This window comes from Aotus nancymaae, unplaced genomic scaffold (genome assembly GCF_030222135.1).
Source record: "Aotus nancymaae isolate 86718 unplaced genomic scaffold, 86718_ANA_hifiasm-v0.15.2.pri h1tg000030l, whole genome shotgun sequence".
Lineage (NCBI taxonomy): Eukaryota > Metazoa > Chordata > Mammalia > Primates > Aotidae > Aotus > Aotus nancymaae.
Window position 1 is genome coordinate 219,294 of NW_026988443.1, and position 18,740 is coordinate 238,033.

Below are 18,740 nucleotides of genomic sequence, written 5' to 3' on the forward strand. Positions count from 1 at the left end.
GAGAGAGAGAGAGAGAGAGAGAGAGAGAGCAGTCGGTGAGGCAGAGCTGAGGATTTTTTTTTTCTTGAGCTGGAGTCTCCCTCTGTCACCCAGGCTGGAGTGCAGTGGTGCGATCTCAGCTCACCGCAACCTCTGCCTCCCAGGTTCAAGTGATTCTCCTGGCTCAGCCTCCCAAGTAGCTAGGATTACAGTGCACCACCACGCCCGGCTAATTTTTGTATTTTTAATAGAGACGGGTTTCACCATGCTGGTCAGGCTGGTCTCCAACTCCTGACCTCAGGTGATCCGCCCACCTTGGCCTCCCAAAGTGCTGGGATTACAAGCGTGAGCCACTGCACCTGGCCGAGCTGAGGATTTTGAGCCCTTCTAGAGACTGAATCAACAGAAGATTTGATTTAAACAGAGAAGGGGAGGAACTGAGGAGAGGGAGTGCAGGGTGCTGAGGTCCTGCAGGGCAGCCCTTCATGCAAGCTGCCCTCCTGCTTTGGACTCCCTTACATGCCCCTGGATGCTGTCCCTGCAGCAGTGGGTCCTGTATTGACGGGGGCTGAACATCTCCACAGAGCTCACAGTCAGCTGTGATCAGAGGGGCACAGGTGAATCCGCAGCCCTGCACTGAGGCTCCAGGGCAGCCAGTGAACTGCCACCTGGGGTGGTCAAGGTTCACCCCAACAGAGGGAGGTGGAGGGAAAGGGGGTGCACTGGTCACAGGTGGTCCCAGGCCAGGCCTGGTGTGCCCAGGGGAGGCGAGAGGCCTGGGCAGAGCGAGTGCAGTATGCATCTTCTGCTGCCTCACCCAGGCCACAGTGTGGACACGAGAGGCTGTGTCCAAGCCACCCTGGCAAACTCTGCAGCCAGGACAAGAAGGGGGCTCCCCACTAGCCATGAAAGGCAGAGGGCTTGGGGCCCCCACATGTTTACTTCTCAGTGGTATCTGGAAGCCTGGCAGGTAGGCTGAGATGGCTGTCGTGTGAACCCAGGAGCTTGTGGGACAGCTAGGGCCCACCTGCCCCGGCCCTCCCATCCACACCCAGAGGCCTGTTCTCACAACTGCAGGCCAGCCCTGCCCCCTGCCCCCGCTCCCACACTGATGTGGGCTGAAGCCTCACACAGAGCGCTGTGCCCTGGGGTGTGGAGACCTGGGCTCCAGGGTGGCTCCAAGCATCCTCAGACACAGGACCTGGGATATATCCCTAAACCACCTGGGCCAGGTTTCTTCATCTGCAGAATGGAAGGGCTAGAAATCAAATTCAAAGCACCAAGTTATTCTCTTCCTCCAAACCGGCTCTTGGAAACCCGGTTCCTTTTGCCTAAACTCTCCGGGTCCTGTCTCCTGCCCTCCACTGACTGGGTTTCTAGACATTCTCAGGACATGGGGATGCTGGGTGTGCAGCAAGCCTGGAAAACCATTGCCCTCACTGGACCCAGGGGGCAATAGCCTGAGACTTCAGTCCAGGGAGAAGAAAACAAGTTTGTTGGACGCCTTCAGCTGTGACCGCTGTCTCCTCCCCATTTCCTCCTCCTCTTCTTGTCCCCCTCCTCCTCTTCCCCCTCCATCTCTGGCTCCCCTTCCTCTCCCCCTCCCCCTTCCTCCTCCTCCTCCTCCTTTTCCTTCCCTTCCTCCTCTCCCCCTCCTCCCCACCTCCTCTCCCCTCCTTTCCCCTCCTTACCCCTCCTCTCCCCTCCTTACCCCTCCTCTCCCCTCCTTACCCCTCCTCTCCCCTCCTTACCCCTCCTCCCCCCTCCTTACCCCTCCTCCCCCTCTTCCTCCCTCGTTCCCCTCCTCCCTCCCCTCTCTCCGTCTGTTCCCCTGCTCCTCTGCACTCGAGGCTAGCTCCTGACACTCATCACTCTTCTCCACTTCCTGGAGACAGGAGACTCTGACATCCCAGCTTATTTTAGTCAGCTGCCTCCTGGAGCCTGGCTGCTGGCCTGGGGCCTCACTTCCCTGTCCCCTGCCCCTGAGGGGGCAGCCTGGGGCCAGAAGTCACCTCAGAACATGAGCAAGCCCAAACCCAAGCCACAGTCTGGACAGCATGCCTCTGCTCCCATCTCCTGCCTGGGACGCTGTCGTGTGAATTCAATAGCTTATGGGACAGCCAGGGCCCACCTGCCCCCGGCCCTCCCATCCACACAGAGGGCGCCAACCTCCCACAGACCCTCCTGCCTGCCCCCGACCAAGGCCCACCCACTCAGGTGCCCGCTGAGCCTCGCCTTCCGCAAGGGTCACTCATGCCATCCCTCAGTGCTCTGTACCCTTGGCACTGGTAGCTTAACCCCACCTCACACCCAGGGTGCAAGGTGGTGTTGGCTCTCTGTGGCCTTTGAGCCTGGCACAGAGCTTAGCACACAGGAGACTAGAATCCGGGCAGGTTCCACACAGGGTGCTCTAAATTGTGTATCCTGGACCGGTGGTCCATCCTATGACTGCAGCTGAGATGGGTGCAGGGGCAGAGGGCGCTTGCCCACCTCCAAGGTCCCCAGCGATTCCCTTCCAACCCCAAACTTGCTCACCCTACTCAGCAATACCAATGCTGTGCTGTAAGGGCACTCAGCCCAGCCACCCTCCACAAGGGCCACTTAACAACCAACCAACATATGTTATTGTTCAAGCCTGTGTCTGGAGGCTTCAACTATTCCTCCGTCTCCGGGAGGAGATCTCATAAATACAATTTTCTCTACCTCACCAATTTTCCAGGGATATTTTAGCACCCCTGAGAGACTGGTGTCAGGAGCCACTGACGAGCCAGGCCAGCCTTTCCATTTTCACTATTTGCTGAGCATTGTCACATCTGGTTCTGGGATACGCAGGGAACAAGATAGAAATATTTTGACACACATGGATGGGGGCTCCCCACGTTGTCAGGATGGGAACTTCAGGGTTGGCCTCATTGCTGTGGAGCACTGTGCTGGTGGAGGAAATTGGGGCTCAAATTCCACTCCTGGAGCATGGGGAGAAATTATGCCCCCCCTGCAACCAGGAAATCAGACTCGCAGGCAGCACCAGAGGCCATTCAACTGTGTGGGCCCAGGCAGTGCTTGAACCATCCTTGCCTTGCTTTCCACACCCTTGAGAGAATAGGACCTCCCAATGCCCCTGCATCCCTTCACCACCCTTCCTGCCTATCTCCAGCGTAAGTCAAGTATGCTGGCTCAAGAAGCTCCCACCCTCACCAAACTACCCTTCCCTCTGCTCACTGGCTGTGTTTCCAGATGCAGTCTTCTCTAAATATCAGGGTCCTCCTGGGTGCTGACATTGGACCCCTGGATGCCTCTAATGCAGCAGCAGTACAGGAATCCTAGAGGTCTCTGGAGATGGTCCTCTTCACCGCCCTGGATGACGCCCTTCACATCGTGGTTAGCAGCCCTTTCCCCTACACCCACCAAGGACGAGGCTGGGGTTCTCCACAGATTTGAGGGGCAAACGATTTCATCTTTCACACCAACAATCGTTTGCCACCTGGGACTCCCCACAACTTTTTCTCTAATCATGGAGAGAGCTCTGGGGCCCATTACCGACGTCTGGAATGGGCACAGCAGGAAGGGCATAGGCTCCCATGTGGCACATTTGACACAGCTGCCTGAGAATATTCCTTTACTAGCTCCACACTGGAGAGGTCCTGCTGAAGCTCTCCACAGGAGAGGCCTGGAGCCCGTGGAAGCAAGGGGTGAGAGCAGGCAGGACACAGGGCAGGGTCCACCCTCCTTCCATCAGGCCTCTGAGGAGTCAGAGGACACCTGGGACAAGGAGTTCTGCCCACTCACCTTGAAGAGAACCTGAGGGTCCAGAGGATTAAATGTAACGGCTCTGCCATTTGCAGTGCCCGCTTTGCACCCTCACACTCTACAGGAGCACCTTACATGTCATCTCTACCTCTCAACACGCTGCCCAGTCGGAAAGTGGTTGATGGTACCTCATTTTATTTATTTATTTATTTATTTATTTTAATTATTTTCTCCCTCCTTTTTTTTTCTTTTTGATGCACAGTCTTGCTCCATTGCCAGGCTGGATTGCAGTGGTGCAAGCACAGCTCATCGTGGCCTTGAACTTCCGGGCTCAAGCTATCCTCCCACCTCAGCCTCTCAAATGGCTGGGACCCCAGGCACACACCACCACACCTGGTTAATTTTTTAAAAATTTTGTAGAGACGGGATTTCACTGTGTTTCCCAGGCTGGTTTCCAACTCCTAGGCTCAAGTGATCCTTCTGCCTCGCCCTCCCAAAGTGCTGAGATTACAGGCATGAGCCACCACACCTGGCCCATTTTAAATGTGAACAAGTCAAGGCTCAGAGAGGTTTAGTGGTCTGAGACCATATATCTGGTAAGCAGTAGAACCAGTTTTGACTCCAAAGCCAGTGCTCTTTGCATGCTGCTCCAGGAATGGCCCCAACCATGCCATCTCTCTGCCCATCCCCTCTCTGTCCGGCCCTGTCTCAGCCTCTATTCTCTGGGTCTTGTCCGTGACACCACATCTCCAGAGGCCCTGGCATGTCCCCGGTGCTATGAGGACAGTTCTTCCGCCTCTAGCTCAGCCAAGACCGGGATGGAATCTTCCAACAGAATTTCTCTAGGAAACTATGGGGAAAACAAAACAAAACAGAAAATGAAAACCCCAAATCAGAGACGCAGTCCCACAGCCCAGCGTCCCCAGCCTTAGATAGCCAAGGCTGCCCCACTTTGCTAGGAAAACTCACTTCTCCAACAAATAGTTACTGGGCACCTGCTCCGGGCCAGGCTCTGCCACAGGGCAAGAAGCACGGGGACAGACGAGGCAGTCGAGTCCCTGCCCTCCTGGGCTGTCCTCTCGGGGGAGGTCCCTGGGCACCGGCCCAGCCCTGCTGGGGTGAAAGCATGTCTGTTGTTAAGAGCTGTATCTTCTCCTACGTCATCCTGAGCCATGACCCCATGGGAGCCGGGTTTCCCAGAGCCCACCTCCCCACTTGCCCCTCCCAGAGGATCTCACCCGCTTCCCCCTCTGTTGCCCCCCAACTCCAGTACCCCTCTCAGCCCCGTAGACACCAAGTCCAGCCCAGGCAGCTGGCCACTCCCCTCTCCTGTCCACTTCCACTTGCCCTGGGGAATGTCTTTCGAGATGACCCTTCTGGGGCTCAGCCACCTAGATTTTCCCAAGACACAGGTATCATGGGCAGGATGAGGAGGTGACTGAGGGGTGTAACTTGAGCCCTGGTGGGGTTGGGGGATGGAGGCCATGTGGGTGCAGGTGAGAGGGCAGAGGAGGAAGCCTGGTGAGCAGGGAGGGGAGCTGCTTTCTGAGCAGTCAACAAGCAGAAAGGTGGAGAGTAAGGGGCAGGAGACCTCGGTTTCCCTCGTGTCTCCCCTGCCCAGGGGTTCCTGGGGCAGCACCCAGGACATCATTAGAACCATGCTCCTGTCCAACCCCCTCACTTGACAAGAAGGCATCTGAAACCCAGAGAGGTGAGCAGATTTGCCCGGGGCCACCCAACAATTTGGTGGTCCTCCTAGGATCATGCCCTGAGTCTCTGGACCCCGGAAACAGCTGAGGAATCCCTCAATGAGCTGCCAGCTAGGTGCCCACCCGAATCCAGCTGCCAGGCCAGCAGGGACAGAGGGACCGCAGACTTTGGAGATTTGCAGCTGTTTCAGCTGCATCAAAACTGCACCTGACAAACAGGGACCAGTGGAGCCTGCTGCTGCCCTTTCTGCACTGGGAGGAGGAAGGCTGCATTTAACCCTTGCCTCCCCGACGAGTGCCTGGGGAATCCAAGCGGCGGAATCAGGTAGCCTCTCAACCTCCCTTCATGGCTGTGGTTGGGCTGGTCTGGGCTGTGACACCAGGACACCTGGGTCCCCCACACCACAGCCCAGCCCTCTTCCCTCCTGAAGCAGCTCCAGTCCCCACAGGTGGGGAGGAAATTCCATCTGAGCCCCAGCTGCTCTGAGATTGGAGGGGTCCACCTGCAGCTCCAGAGGGGCCTGCCCCCTCCCCGGGGAAATCAAAGGTCAGGACCCTCAGCACCTCCCCCGCCTGCCCTGCCGGAGAGAAGGGAGCCCCATGGGCTGCAGGGACAGAAATAGCCCTGACTTTCCAGGAGGGAGGCTCTTTTTTGGTCTCCAGTCTATTCGGTCCCCTCGCAGGCACCACTGCTCCATGGAGCCCATAGGCTCATGAAGAGTCAGGACCATTCCCCTGGGCGAGGCAGGGGTCAGGCAGTCAGCTGGAGGGAGTGGGAGGCTCAGAGGAGGGGGAGTCACTGAGGACCCGGAAGTGGGAAGGGCCAGGATAGAAGAAGGGAGGAGAAGGGAGAGCAGAGGAAGGAGGGGACAGAGAATCCCAGGGGGCAGTGGGTGGGAGGTAAATGGGCGTCTCATCTCTGAAATCACTGCTGATCAATCGTTGGTCTCAAGGTCACACAAAGGGCAGGAGCCTTTGGCCAGGGCCAGTCCAGGGTGTGAGAAGATCAGAGCAGACAAGCCCGGGGGAGGGTGCAAGCTGACATCCAGGCCCTTCCAGCGCTGGCCTTCTGACAACAGCCTCCCCAAACCCGAACGGAAGAGAGGACGGATGCGGGAGCATGAAGAATTCCAGAATCTAATTTTAGCCCAGTGCTCCCCGCCTCCCCTGCTGACAGTGAGCAGAGCCTGGGAGGGTGGGAGCCTTGCACCCCCTGCCAGGGCTCCTGTTCTTATGGAAGCACCAGCTGGCAGGGAGAGCCGCCAAGAGTGGCTGGGGTCTGCAGGTGAGGCTCCCAAGCTCACACAGGGCAGGGGCTTTGCTGGACTGGGAGGGACCCAAAGTCTGAGCGCTGGTGCTGGAGGCAGGGCTGATGAGGAGGCAGAGGTTGAGGCCAGTGGGTGACACCACTGAGATGAGATTGGGTACGTTTATGTCCTGGTTCTGGATGACCTCAGCCAATTGATTGAGGTCATCAATTTCCTTGCCTGCAAAATAGCCATAGTAATCACATCAATTTCAGATGATGCACATCTGGCCCTGGACCCTAACAGCTCAGGACTGTCATGATTCCTTTCACCACGGCACGTCTCAGAGGTCCCCAAACTGATCTGTTACTCCAGACCTGGTGCTTAACTTTGCACTGAGGTACAAAGGTGAGGAAAACACCACCGCCATCCTGCGCACAAGCCTGATGCCAAGAACAACTGATTAACTCCAGGAACCTTCAGGTCTGGGCCTCCCAGGGAGCTGGGGCAGGGAGTGCAGTGGGGGGAAGGCAGAGATGAAGCCCCAAGCTGGGGAACCCTGGGGACCACAGGGGCAATCCTGCATGGGCAGACAAGGACACCAAGGCCCAGAGGGGGACTGACTCCTGCCTAAGGACAGACTGACAGGTGGTGGCAGGGTGAGGACATGAACCCTGAGCTCCCCACCTCCCCCTGCCCTGCCACCCACAGCAACCAGGACCTGGGAGCAGAAAGCCCTGCCAGTACCAGAGAAGCCAAAGGCTGCCCAGGTCCAACTCCAGCCGGGCAGATGCCTCCTCCCCAGCCATAGGCAACCCCATTTGCAGGTGGGAGCTGGGCACGGTCTCATACTCCTTGCCAGTAGCCCCCCACACACAGGGTGGGGACCGTGCAGAGGACAAGGAGAGCACAATCACACCACTGTCACCAGGGCCTAGTGAGCCCATGAGCCTCCCCCTTGAATACTAGCAGCAGATCAGCTGGGCCCTCCTGCCACAGGTCCCTTCTTGAACAAGGGCCAGGAGTCCCTTCAGCCACAGTGCTTCAAGGAGGAAAGTTCTCAGCAATTATCCCCAGGTAGAGCCGGCTCATAAGACCCTCTCAAGGGTATTCCTGCCATCTAAGAACCCAGGATCTCACAGAGGAGGTGCAGCTCTTGGGTCTTTCTCATCCTGCTCTGCCCAGCTCCCCTTTAACTGCGTTCTGCAGAAGCACCTCCATTCCAGCAGGGATGTCCTAAGAAAGGGGTGTCCGGAAGGATGATGTGACCAGCCGAGACAGCTCCCGTCCACCTGAACTGCCAGGCAAAGCACCCCTGCTGGCCTCACACCCCTGACCCTCACCTCCAGGCGACTTGCCTGAATTATTCCTGGAGGCAGAGGGCTGCACCCACCCCACTCCCACCTCTGCTTTTCTCAGCCAGCCTCATCAACCTGTAGCCCTCAGATGGGCTCAGAGAGAAATCCAAAGCAGGTCCTACTCAGAGAGAGCTGCAGGAATAGAGTGTAAGAGAGAAGGCCTGATCAGGAGCCAGATCCTGGGCCCAGCTCCGGCTGCACTGTTAGCCGAATGGCCTGGCCAGGGGCCTGAGACTCCACGCCCCCTGCAGTTCCTTGCCTGAGAACTGAACAAGATAGCAAAGACAAGCCAAGCACAGGCCCTGCCACACAGCTGACTGTCAGCGGATGTTTCCTGAATGCAGACCTGTTATTCCTTGAGTGTGGATGCAATTCTTTCAGTGTGGAAGTGTGGCGTGATGGGCATCCTGGGTCTAGATCTAGATCCAGCCGAGCCAGCTACGTCTGTGTGAGGTACCCTGAGGCAAGTCATCTCCTCTCTGTGGGCCCCCCTCTCTTCCTTCATACAATTCAGGGGTTGAAGTGAGCTGTCAGGAATGGAAAATCTGGGACATATCTGCCATCAATTACATATTCTGTGGCAGTGACAGACATGAACAATCAATCACAGCACCGTCACCTACTGAATCTATCCTCATGCAGTTTCAGTATCTCAGATACCCAGCGCCACTGAGTGAGCTGGCCCAAGAGATGGAATCACAATTCTTCGTCACTTGAATTTCACAGTTTTGTGATTTCAGGACCTAGAGAGGTCACCTTAAGTCTGAATTTTGTTTTTTGTTAAATGATCACTCTCAGCAAGGTTGTGAGGATTAATGAGATAACGTATTCAAAATAAGCTAGCAAACAGTCCCATTCCAGCAGTGGTACCTTTCTACCACCATTTCCAGAGACGGGACAGGGTGCTCTACTCACAGGCTCCAGGCCTGCCCCTTGCAGATGCTTAAGCACCAGGGAACAGTGTGGTCCAGCAGAAAGAACCTGGGCCAGGATGACCTCAAGCAGATGATTACAGCTTTCTCAGCCTGCATTTCGCTAGTATAAAATGGGCTGATACTTACCTTACAGGCAGGCATAAGGATTAAATGAGGTCATCAGACAAAGCCCAAAGAGCCCGGATGAGTAAAAGGGAGTCAATGAACTATCCTCATCTACCCATATCAGGCCTCTGGGTGTCAGCAGTGGGCACCTCAGCAGGTGCGGGGAATTGAAAGTAGGGCAGGGCATGTCTTTCTTGTTAATTCTTCAGTGAAGCCCATGTCCCCATGTCATCAGTGATGGTGGGTACACTGGAGGTCCCACTGGTTGTCCTTAGCAGAAGCATGCCCCACAACAGTACGGAGGTGGTGAGACTGAAGATTCTGGGCCAATGTGGAAGTAGAGGGTAGCCTCACACTGAGGGCCCTGGGGCTTCACTGCTCCTCCCTTCTCCCTCTCCTCCCTGGGCAGGCCACTGGTGCTATCCCTTACCCAAGGGACCAGACCAACCTGGTTCAGGTCCCCAGGACTGCCCACTTGGGGGTGACTAAGTAGGGCAGGAAGGCTGTGGCACCAGACCACCCAGCAGGGCTAGCTTGGGGCTGTTTTTAAAATCAGTCACAAATCTACCAATCACAACATCCTTTACACATGCCTTTCCCCCTACCCAAAACATGCTCCCATCTTGCCTCTAGGTATACTCCTGCTCTTCCTCCAAGACCCAACCCAAAGGCCACCTCCTCCAGGAAGCCCTCCCTTCTCTCCCTTCCCAGGTAGCCAGTCTCAGGATCCTCAGCCACCCTCACCCACTGGCTTGTGATGATGAGTAAGGATCCTGTGTGAATGAAGGCAGGCAGGTAGGGCAGGGGCCTGGGGAGACCAGCCAGCCACATCTAGGGGAGGAGAGGACTATTGGCCCCAGGAGCGAGCCCCAGCTCATTGGGCCAACACCCAGAGTCTGCTATGCCAGCGGCTGAGAATAACTGCTCCAGACAGCCCTTGAGCAACGAGGACACCGCTTGCTTATTACAAAATATCCTTTATTGATAAAATAGCTCAGACTTAAAAAAACAAAAAAAAAAAAAAAAACACCTGCATGTCACAATAAGAGATCACAGGCAAGAACACTTGGGGGTCCCATGGGGTGCACACAAGACTGGCCGGCAGAGGGTCACAGTCAGTCCCTCCCCTGGCCCAGCTCCCCACCACACCCCAGGGCGATGCTCTGGCCTCACAATGACAACCCACTGAAGCCCGGACTGGGCAGCCTCCCACACCCCAGGAGGGACTCTTTTTGGTCCCCTCCATTCTCTCTACACCCCAAAAACTCCCTCAGTGCCCTTCCAAATCTCACGGGTCCATCTGGTGCCAACAGTGTCTGCACCGCTCAGCCCATTCCCCCCATACCCGCCAAGCTAAGATACCTGTTGGCCCAATGCTGAAGCCACGCCCTCCCCAAGGGAAGGCCCTGAAACCTCCTTTCCACACTTCCAACATTCTGGGTGCCAGGTTTGGGGGTGGGACCAATAATCAGAAAGGAGAGTCTCCTGAATTCACAGTCCCATCAGCGTAGGGGGAGCAGCGTGGCTGGGTCTAAGGCAGTCCACAAACACCCACCTGGGGGATCAGTTGTGTTTCACAAGGACTCATTTGGGGCTTGGAGACCTGGCTGGGCACTCCAGTGGGAGGCTCCCCTAGGGGTCCACCGGGCTTTCATGCCAGCACCCCACCTGAGGGCTCTGCCACCTGTCAGAGGCTCTCATCTTAGACTGTTCCCACGGTGTGGATATTTTGGGCTGTCTTGGGGAATCAATTTGCGCTCTTGATGACAAAAGACCTGCCCCCCACTGGGGACGCCCAAGCCACTAAAAACCCTCTTGGTGTTACACTCGAAATGTTAAGAAGTTGTCACGCAGCATAATAACCCAGACCTTTGCAGCCACAAGAACACATTCTCAAAGAGATCCTTTAACTTGAAATAGTGATTCTGTCTGCCACTCCCTGCTTCCAGTTTGGGGTAGGAATTCACACACCCCAGGCACAGAACAAAAGTCTACAGGAAGACAGGTGGTGGTAAACACAGAAGAAAGGGATTTTTATATCACCGGATAATCACATTTTTGGTTCTCCAGTGCATTCCCCCACGGAGCTCAAAGCTTTCTGCAAAGCCTTTCATCTCCCTGCAGCAAGTAGGCGGCAAGCTATTGTCGCCCCGATTTTTGCAGGGGGTGAATGCCAGTGATCGGGGATCTCCCGTCGAGGCAGAGACCAGGCCTCTAAGATCACCCCAGCAAGGCATCCACGTGGCCACCCACCTGCCGGAGGGGTGCTGGGTGAGAAAACCGATCCACAGTTCTGGCCTTTAAAGGAACCACAGATCCAAAAACAGGCAAAAGGGGAAAAGAAGGGCAATGGTGCCACCCCAAAGCCCCCATCCCAGCATCTGCCAGGGACCAAGAGTGCCCAGCATGGGTGATCAGTCTTCGTTTCTTCCTCCTCAGCAGCAGCAGGCCCCACTGGGAGAAGCGGAAGCTGGCTTCGTGCTCTTGGTGGGTGGAAGGAGATGAAAAAAAAAAAAAAAAACACCATAAGCAAGTGACCTACCAGGAACACAGGGTCCTCAAGAAAGGGAAGCCCTGACATTGGCCTGGAGAGCATGGGGCTCTGGGAAGGAAGTGCTCTCTCTTCTGGACTTGGCTATGTTCTGGAGGGTCTGAACCACCTCCATCAGCCTGTGCTCAGGCAGAGGGTGGAGAATGGGTCCCCACCAAGCTGAGCCAGCAAGGGGAGGCTTCACTGGGACCCTTGCGAACAGCACCCCCCACACACACACCCCCGCACACCCCTTCCAAGGGGCTCCTAAGATGAGGCCTGCAGGATCTGGGCAGGGAGCAGAAAGCCCCAGGGAGGCAGCCACACACAGCAAGGCAAGAAGCAAGGCGGCCCCGACGCCACCGCACCAACCCCACAAGGGCAGTGCAGTCGGGCTCACCAGGCCGTCTGGGTCCACGGGCGGCACAGGATCCTCCGGAAGGCACGGCGGAAGTCCTGGTTGAAGATGGTGTAGATAACAGGGTTTAGCGAGCTGTTGCAGTAGCCAATCCAGAAGAAGAACTGGAAGAGGCCATGGGGCACCTTGCAGTGCTTCGGGCAGATAGCGCCCAGGCTGTAGCTGAAGAAGAAGGGGAACCAGCAGAGCACAAAGACGCCGATGACCACGGCCAGCACGAAGGTGAAGCGCTTCTCCCGGGTCAGCTGTGCCCGTCGACGCCACCACTGCCCACCCATAGCACCCACACCCCTGCCCAGGAGCACCTGGCCACGTAGGGTGGCCAGCACCCGGGAGCCCTGCGGCTGCTGCAGAGGGGGGCTGCAAGCTGAGGCTGGAGATGCTGGCACTGCCTGGGGTTCACACTCTTCCTCCTCCTCCTCCTCCTCCTCTTCCTCTTCTTCAGCTTCATCCTCTGGAGATGCCCCACAGACACCCTCCTTCTGGCCCTGGCCTGATTTGGGAAGGGCAGCCCAACTGGGCGGCAAGGCCTGGTTCCCAGTATCTTCAGGGGTCTCCCCCTCCTCCTTCTCCCCAGTGGACTTCAACTGTACGTTGGCCTCTCTGGCAGAAGCCAGAGAGGCCAGGGCTGGCAGCTTGGCTGAGGCCAAAGTCCCCCCACGGTCAGGTTGGGGCTGCTTGGACTCACCCTGCCCAGGCCCCTGCTTGGCCCTGGGACCTCTGCGGTTACTGCGTTTGGCAATCAGGTAGATGCGCAGATAGACCAGGATCATGATGAGGCAAGGAGCAAAGAAAGATCCGATGCTGGAGGCCAGAATGTACCAGGCCTCCTGGTTGAGCTTGCACTGGGGGCGCCCGCGCGGCTGGGGGCCCTGGTCGCCCTTGTAGATGAGGGGCGGCAGCGAGATGATGGCAGCGATGAGCCACACTGTGAGGATGATGCACTTGATGCGGCGCGGGGTGCGCTTGGAGTTGTACTCCAGCGCGCGGCTCACCGCCCAGTAGCGGTCCAGGCTGATGGCGCACAGATGCACGATGGACGAGGTGCAGAAGAGCACGTCGAGGGCCAGGTACACCTCACACCACGTGCGCCGGAAGTACCAGTAGCCCAGCAGCTCGTTGGCCAGCGAGAAAGGGATGATGAGCGTGGCCACTAGGATGTCGGCGGCAGCCAGCGACACCAGGAACAGGTTCTGCGGGGCGCGCAGCGAGCGGCTAGTCAACACAGCCAGGATGACCAGCGCGTTGCCGAAGATGGTGAAGAGGATGAGGAAGGTGATGGCCGCCGCGATGGCCGCCGTGGCCTGCACTGAGTAGGGTTCCTGGTGGTCCATGGCTGGGCGGGACGTGGGCAGAGGGAGCGCTGCCAGCCCGGTGCACACCATGGGCGACAGCGCTGCCCGGCTCGGCTAGACGAGAGCGTCGCCCCCCCGGCGGCACCGAAGGCGCTGGAGCCCCATGGCCTGGGCGAGCGGGGCTTAGGAGGTCGGAAACACCCAGGACCAGCCACCGCCCTCGTACATCCTCCTCCACCGGCGCCCGGGATCCCAGCCGTCAGCCCCAGAGAAGTTTTTCGAGTTTGTCCCGCCACCGTCCGCGTCCCGCCCGGGACCGGAGAAAGTCGCGCCCTCCCGCCACGCGGATGCCGGACGCACCGGGGGCGCGGGCCGGGCGGGGCCGGTTCTCGGAGGAGACGCGGAGGCCCCTATGTCCGCTCAGCTTGCAGGCTGTCGCCCCAGCAGCGCCTGCAGGGGAGCGGGGAGTGGGGCGCGCGGCTGGAGGAGGGCGGAGACTGGAGGCGGGCGCGGGAGCGGGCGGGAGGCGGGGCGGCGGGCGGACCGAGGTGGGTGGAAGGTACTCTTCGCGGGAGGCGCCAGCCCTGGACTTCTCGCGCCCGGCCCTGCGCCCGGACTTCCTGCGCTCCTGCCAGCCTTCCTCCCGGCGGCCGCGCCTCGGGAGGGCGGAGGGGCCTGGCGGCCGGGGTCTTCGGTCCCCGGGCAGGACGCGCGCAGCGGTGGAGTAGGTTGGTGCCGGAAGCCGGCACGCGGAGCTGGCGCGCTGGCGGGTACCAGGGCAGGACCCTCCTCCCGGGGTGCCGGGCTGGGCAGGGCAGGTGTGCGCTGCTCTCCCTTCCGCCTCCCGGGAGCCCCGGAGAGAGCGGACTGGCGTGGGGCAGGAGCGCCGGGTCTTAATACACCACAAGCCCGCCCGGCCGGGCAGTGGAGACGCCCCGCGAAGAGGTGGGGGAGCGGGGAGCGGGTCCCGACCCCTTCACGGGCACCTGCCCTGGTGGACGGGCTCCGTCGGGCCAGCGCCGCGCCTGGAGTGCGCGTCCCAGCCTGCGAGCGCCCCCTGCTGCGGTCCACGCGCTCTGCCCGTCCGCGGCCGCCTAGGCCCCAGAGCCACCGCTCGCAACCTGGGACTTAGGACTTCGGCTTCTTGTGCTTCCGCAGCTACCTCAGTTTCTTCCATTAAGGGCAAAGGAGGTAAGAGGGAAACTGTCTTGGACTCAAATCACAGCGTCAACTGCGACTCAGCGAAGGGTTTGTACGCCGCACGGGGTGAGCTGCCGTCCCTTGACTAATGCGAAGGGAGGTCCCTGCCTGGGAGTAGAGCAAGGAGACCGTGAGGTTGGGGAGTAAAAGGTGGGACCTTTTTCACACAGCACCGAGAAAAAGCAAGTCTCAGGGGCAGCCGTGAAGGGAGGAGCGTCCCTCCCGCGCTTCTGTAGTGACCCCGGGAGAAGGGGTTGACCCTCCCTCCCTGCTGCGGTCCTACCTGGCTCCCCTGCATACACACTGAAGCCCTTCTGGGGGTGAGAGTGGAAAGAGAGGTTGGGGTTAAAAGAAACTTCAGACTCAGGCCCCCTACTCGCCTTCAAAGAGCTGTGAGCAACTGCTCTCCCCCAGGGCCCCCGCTCACTCTCCCTGCCACACCAGCACCAGCCTAAGCAGCCCTGAGGGCATTCCCTGCCCCCCACCCCATTCTGGAGCCCCTAATGCCATAGGCCCCACCTCAAGCCAGGCCTCTGATTCACAGCACACGGCTCTGCAAGGCATCCTCTGTATAAATAAGCACCAATCCACCTCTGATAGTGGGGCTCCTCCCAGGTCCCCTCCAGCCTGCTGGATCTCCCCTCCTCCCTGCCCCCTCCATGGGAGCAGCGCCTCCATGGCCTCTCAGTGCCCAGGGACAGTGTCTCGCCCCTCCCCAGGCTCAGGTGGGAGGTGCCCTGTCTCAGGTACCCAGACCAACAACCCCAGCCACAGGGGAGTGCTGGGAGTAGGTACCTCCTTGATCCCACCGTCCCTGTCATTCTGCCAGACTCCCCGGCTTCTGGTGAGGTGCAAGTGTCCACAGCCCATGGGGTGGATGCTGCCAGGGCTGGGTTAGGACATGGTAATCAGCCTCCTCCTCACCCCCAACCCCAGGCCTCAGCTTAAAACCAACCAGTTTCCTAGATGTGTCTTTCCCACCCTCCAGGCTGGGCAGGGCCTGGGCACCACCTGGGCGTACATCACCCGGGATGGAGAGATGTCAGTAGCCCCTTCCCTGAGGAAGGACAGTGGGTGGCTACAGGAGCCTGGGGAGCAGCTACTTAGGCAAGTGCCTGCCCGTCCCCGGGGCTCCCGAGGCCTGCATGGTCTGGGTCTGCTAGAGGCCCATGTGGGCAATGGGAGGAATGGCCTTTCCACCATCTCCAACCACATTCGGGCTGGGGGTCAGTGAGCAGCTCCCCAGACTCTGCAGCCAGCATCAGCCTTTGTCTTCTGGCCCATCTTCCTTCAAGGGGCACTGCAGGAACAGCAGGGAGAGAGTCTACAGCTGGCAGACCTGGGAGATGTGTGCCCTCCGGGCGGCAGAGCTGCCTTGCCATCCATACCGCTGCCCCCAGGCTGTCGCCTTCCACTGCAACCGTCTCCTCCCGGCTCCTCCCCAGGATGGACGAGTGCAGCGTGGGTGTGCCGGCTCTCCAGGGCCGTTTGGGCAGTAAGGTAACTCAGCTCCCCCTCCTCTCCAAAGCTCACCATCTTCCCCCAACCCACACACCTTCAGGCCTTGCCTGCTCCACCCAACCCCATGAGGCTGCCAGGTGCAGAAATTGGAGCCTACTGGCCATAGCAAGGCTTCCTTCAGCTCTTCCTAAACTAGACCTGACCTTCCACTGTCATCCCGTTCCATAGGGATGGGCAGAGTTCAGTCCCAGACCTGCAACAGCAGCCAGCAGCAAGAGCTGCCGGAATGTTCCCAGCCGCATAGCTGGGGAGTGGGCAGCAGGACACACCCTGGATCCCAGCCCTCCATTCCTACCCTGCCAGGCCAGTGTTGGACCCTGGATGTGCCCTGAGTCTCCACTCTCCAGACTTTCCCCCGGGCTGTTTACTATGATAGAGATGCCCTCTCACCTTTCCTTCTGTGCTTGGTGGGCCCCTACTCACACTTCAGGGCCCACTCACCAGTCATCACGCTCTCAGGCAGAGGGAGGACCTCCATTCTCCAGGTTCTGCAATGCCAGGCGGCACCACTTTCACACTCAGTACACTTCTAAGATGGTGTCTGATGGGTTTTCTTTATCACTCCTGCCCATCAGAGTGGGCATGCCTTCTCTGTCCCTGGTACCTGGCACGAGGTCATTGACCGTGAGGGACAGTGGCAGCAGTGCACACATACACATGGGGGTTCTAAGACAGCCCAAATAAGGGTGCCTTGGAAGGATGTCCTGAGGAAGAGAGGCCATGGGGAAAGGCAACCGAGCCATGGAAGCGTTCCATCTTTTCCAAAGAAGGGCAAGACCAGTGTTCTATCTCTGGCTGTAAGACCTTAGAAGCTGTGGGGCCACTTCTCAAGGCCTGAGAGGTGAGACGGTGCCATCAGATCTCCTGGGCTGGCGCTCCAGCAGCTCACAACTGTGCCTTCGTTCCCCTAAGGGCCCACTGGGACTGACCCCCATTGGGCCACGTACCCCACCTTTCTCCAGATGCCTCCCTGCAACAGCCTTTCTCATCCCTGGGACTCTTATCCCAGACCAGCATATATGCCCCAACCTCCCCACTTCCCAGATCCTTGAGTCATGTCCTCTATAGTAGAAGTCGGTCATCCTCTCAGCATAAAGATCTTGAAAAAACCCCAGCCCTGGTCAAACCTAAATCATCCACCCACTGCCTGCTTTCGACCAAGCAGCTGCTCTTTCCGGAGCAAAACACTGTCTGCATCGACTGGCCTCGCTCTAAATTCATGACCACAAATCTCCAAACTTCCCTAGTACATTCACTTTCCCACTTGTTAAAATCAGCATCCCTCCTCCCTCTCCAACCTCCCATTCGCTCCTCTGCCCCCCACCCATGCTGTGACTCTGCCTGGTACTTAGGGGAAAATGGAAGTCCAGGCAGAAACTCATCCCCCCACACCCGCCGTTGGCATTTGAGCTCAAACTCTCTTTGCTGATTGAAGGGCAAGTCCTCAGCCTGTGCCCTGGAGCCCAACCCTTCTCACCTCACGCCAGGGTGCCCCCACTTCAGTTGTCCCCCTTTCATGGTCACTGCCCCCACTCTATAAAGCCATCCCCACCCCTTAGAAAGCACCCTCTCTCCCCTTTCCACTGCCTCCCATAGCCACCTTCCTCACGTGTCTGTGTCCAGGCACTGTCGCCAACCCCTCACATTCTCTCCTTAACCCCCAGCAGGGAGTCTGCAGACCCTCCACTAGAGTCTACCCCGGTGGGTCATGCCCTGCTGCACATCACCAAGCACCAGGCTTATTCTGCCCTCTTTCTCAGCAGCATTTGGCACAGCAGCCCTTCCCCTGGAACACCCACAGGGTCTGCACCCTCCTTGAAAGCCACTCCTCCGCAGCCTTTTCTTCTCCCAAACTCTAAGTCAGAGGTTCTTGCTAAGAGTGATTCTCTCCCCGCCAAAGGACGTTTGGCAATGTCTGGAATACAGGGAGGGGGCTGCTACTGGCATCTGGTGGGTAGAAGCCGAAGATGCTGCCACACTTCCTGCAAGGTGCAGGGCCACCCCCGCAACAAAGAATTACCGGGTACAAAAGGCTGAAACGCTGAGATTAAGAAATGTTGCTCTAAATGCTGCAGCACCCCCAGCTCAGTCTGAGGATCCTTCCTCTTCCTCTACACCCATGGCTCCCCTCCAGATGCAACGGCGCTCCCCCAGCCACCTCCTGCCCTGCTCTCCCCGCCCAACCCCAGGCTCCTTCAGCCCACCAACCGACCCCTTTGATGTCACATGGACACTCAGACCTGGCATACCATTTCCCCCAGCCCTGCCTAGCCCCGCGGTCCTCAGTGCTGGATTCTCAGTGAATGGTGCAGCTCCCCACCCGAGAGCTGGTGCCCTCACCCCATGCCTGCAATCATAAGTGGGGCCACCGTAACCCCTAAGCACTCCAAAAGCACCTGCTCCTGTCCATCTCTATAGCCCCTTTCCCTTGCACAACCGCAGTGACTTCCCAGCTATTCTGCTTCCAGCCCATTCTCCAGAAGGCGTCAAGGACTTTTTAAACCTGAAGTCAGATTTGGCACCATCTTCCTTCAAAACCTCCAGTGGCTGCTGCCTGCTGCTTGTGAAATAAAACCCACCCCGTCTCTGCCTGACTTGGCTGCAGCCCCCTCCCCCTGCCAGTTACACAGACCCGACCCGCCTCTTTCCCCTGCCTCAGGGCCTTTGCACTGGCTACTCGGTACCTGAATTTTTAC

The 18,740-nt window shown here is 58.4% G+C and overlaps 1 protein-coding gene and 1 long non-coding RNA gene across 3 annotated transcripts; one reads left to right on the top strand and one right to left on the bottom strand.

Annotated features, from left to right (window-relative positions):
• Window positions 1-10,966: 10,966 nt before the first annotated feature.
• Window positions 10,967-13,784, bottom strand: ADRA2B (adrenoceptor alpha 2B). Of its 2 annotated transcripts, XM_064382933.1 has the most exons (3): window positions 12,334-13,784; window positions 12,011-12,190; window positions 10,967-11,563 (listed from the first exon to the last, which is right to left on the bottom strand). In XM_064382933.1, the coding sequence occupies exons 1-3, from the start codon at window positions 13,411-13,413 to the stop codon at window positions 11,516-11,518; spliced, it is 1,308 nt and encodes a 435-aa protein (XP_064239003.1). In that variant the 5' UTR covers window positions 13,414-13,784; the 3' UTR covers window positions 10,967-11,515. The 2 variants fall into 2 exon arrangements, with proteins under 2 accessions (XP_064239003.1, XP_021527410.2); XM_021671735.2 differs by lacking the exon at window positions 10,967-11,563 and having other exon boundaries at window positions 12,007-13,784.
• Window positions 13,785-14,444: 660 nt separating this feature from the next.
• LOC105711880 (uncharacterized) lies at window positions 14,445-18,648 on the top strand. The gene is made up of 3 exons (XR_001106185.2): window positions 14,445-14,514; window positions 15,819-16,023; window positions 18,513-18,648. It is a non-coding gene; the product is annotated as an uncharacterized LOC105711880 (long non-coding RNA).
• The last annotated feature ends 92 nt before the right edge of the window (window positions 18,649-18,740 follow it).

Coding starts and splice junctions, on each gene's coding strand:
- ADRA2B (XM_021671735.2), bottom strand. CDS start 13,413: ATGGTGTGCACCGGGCTGGCAGCGCTCCCTCTGCCCACGTCCCGCCCA.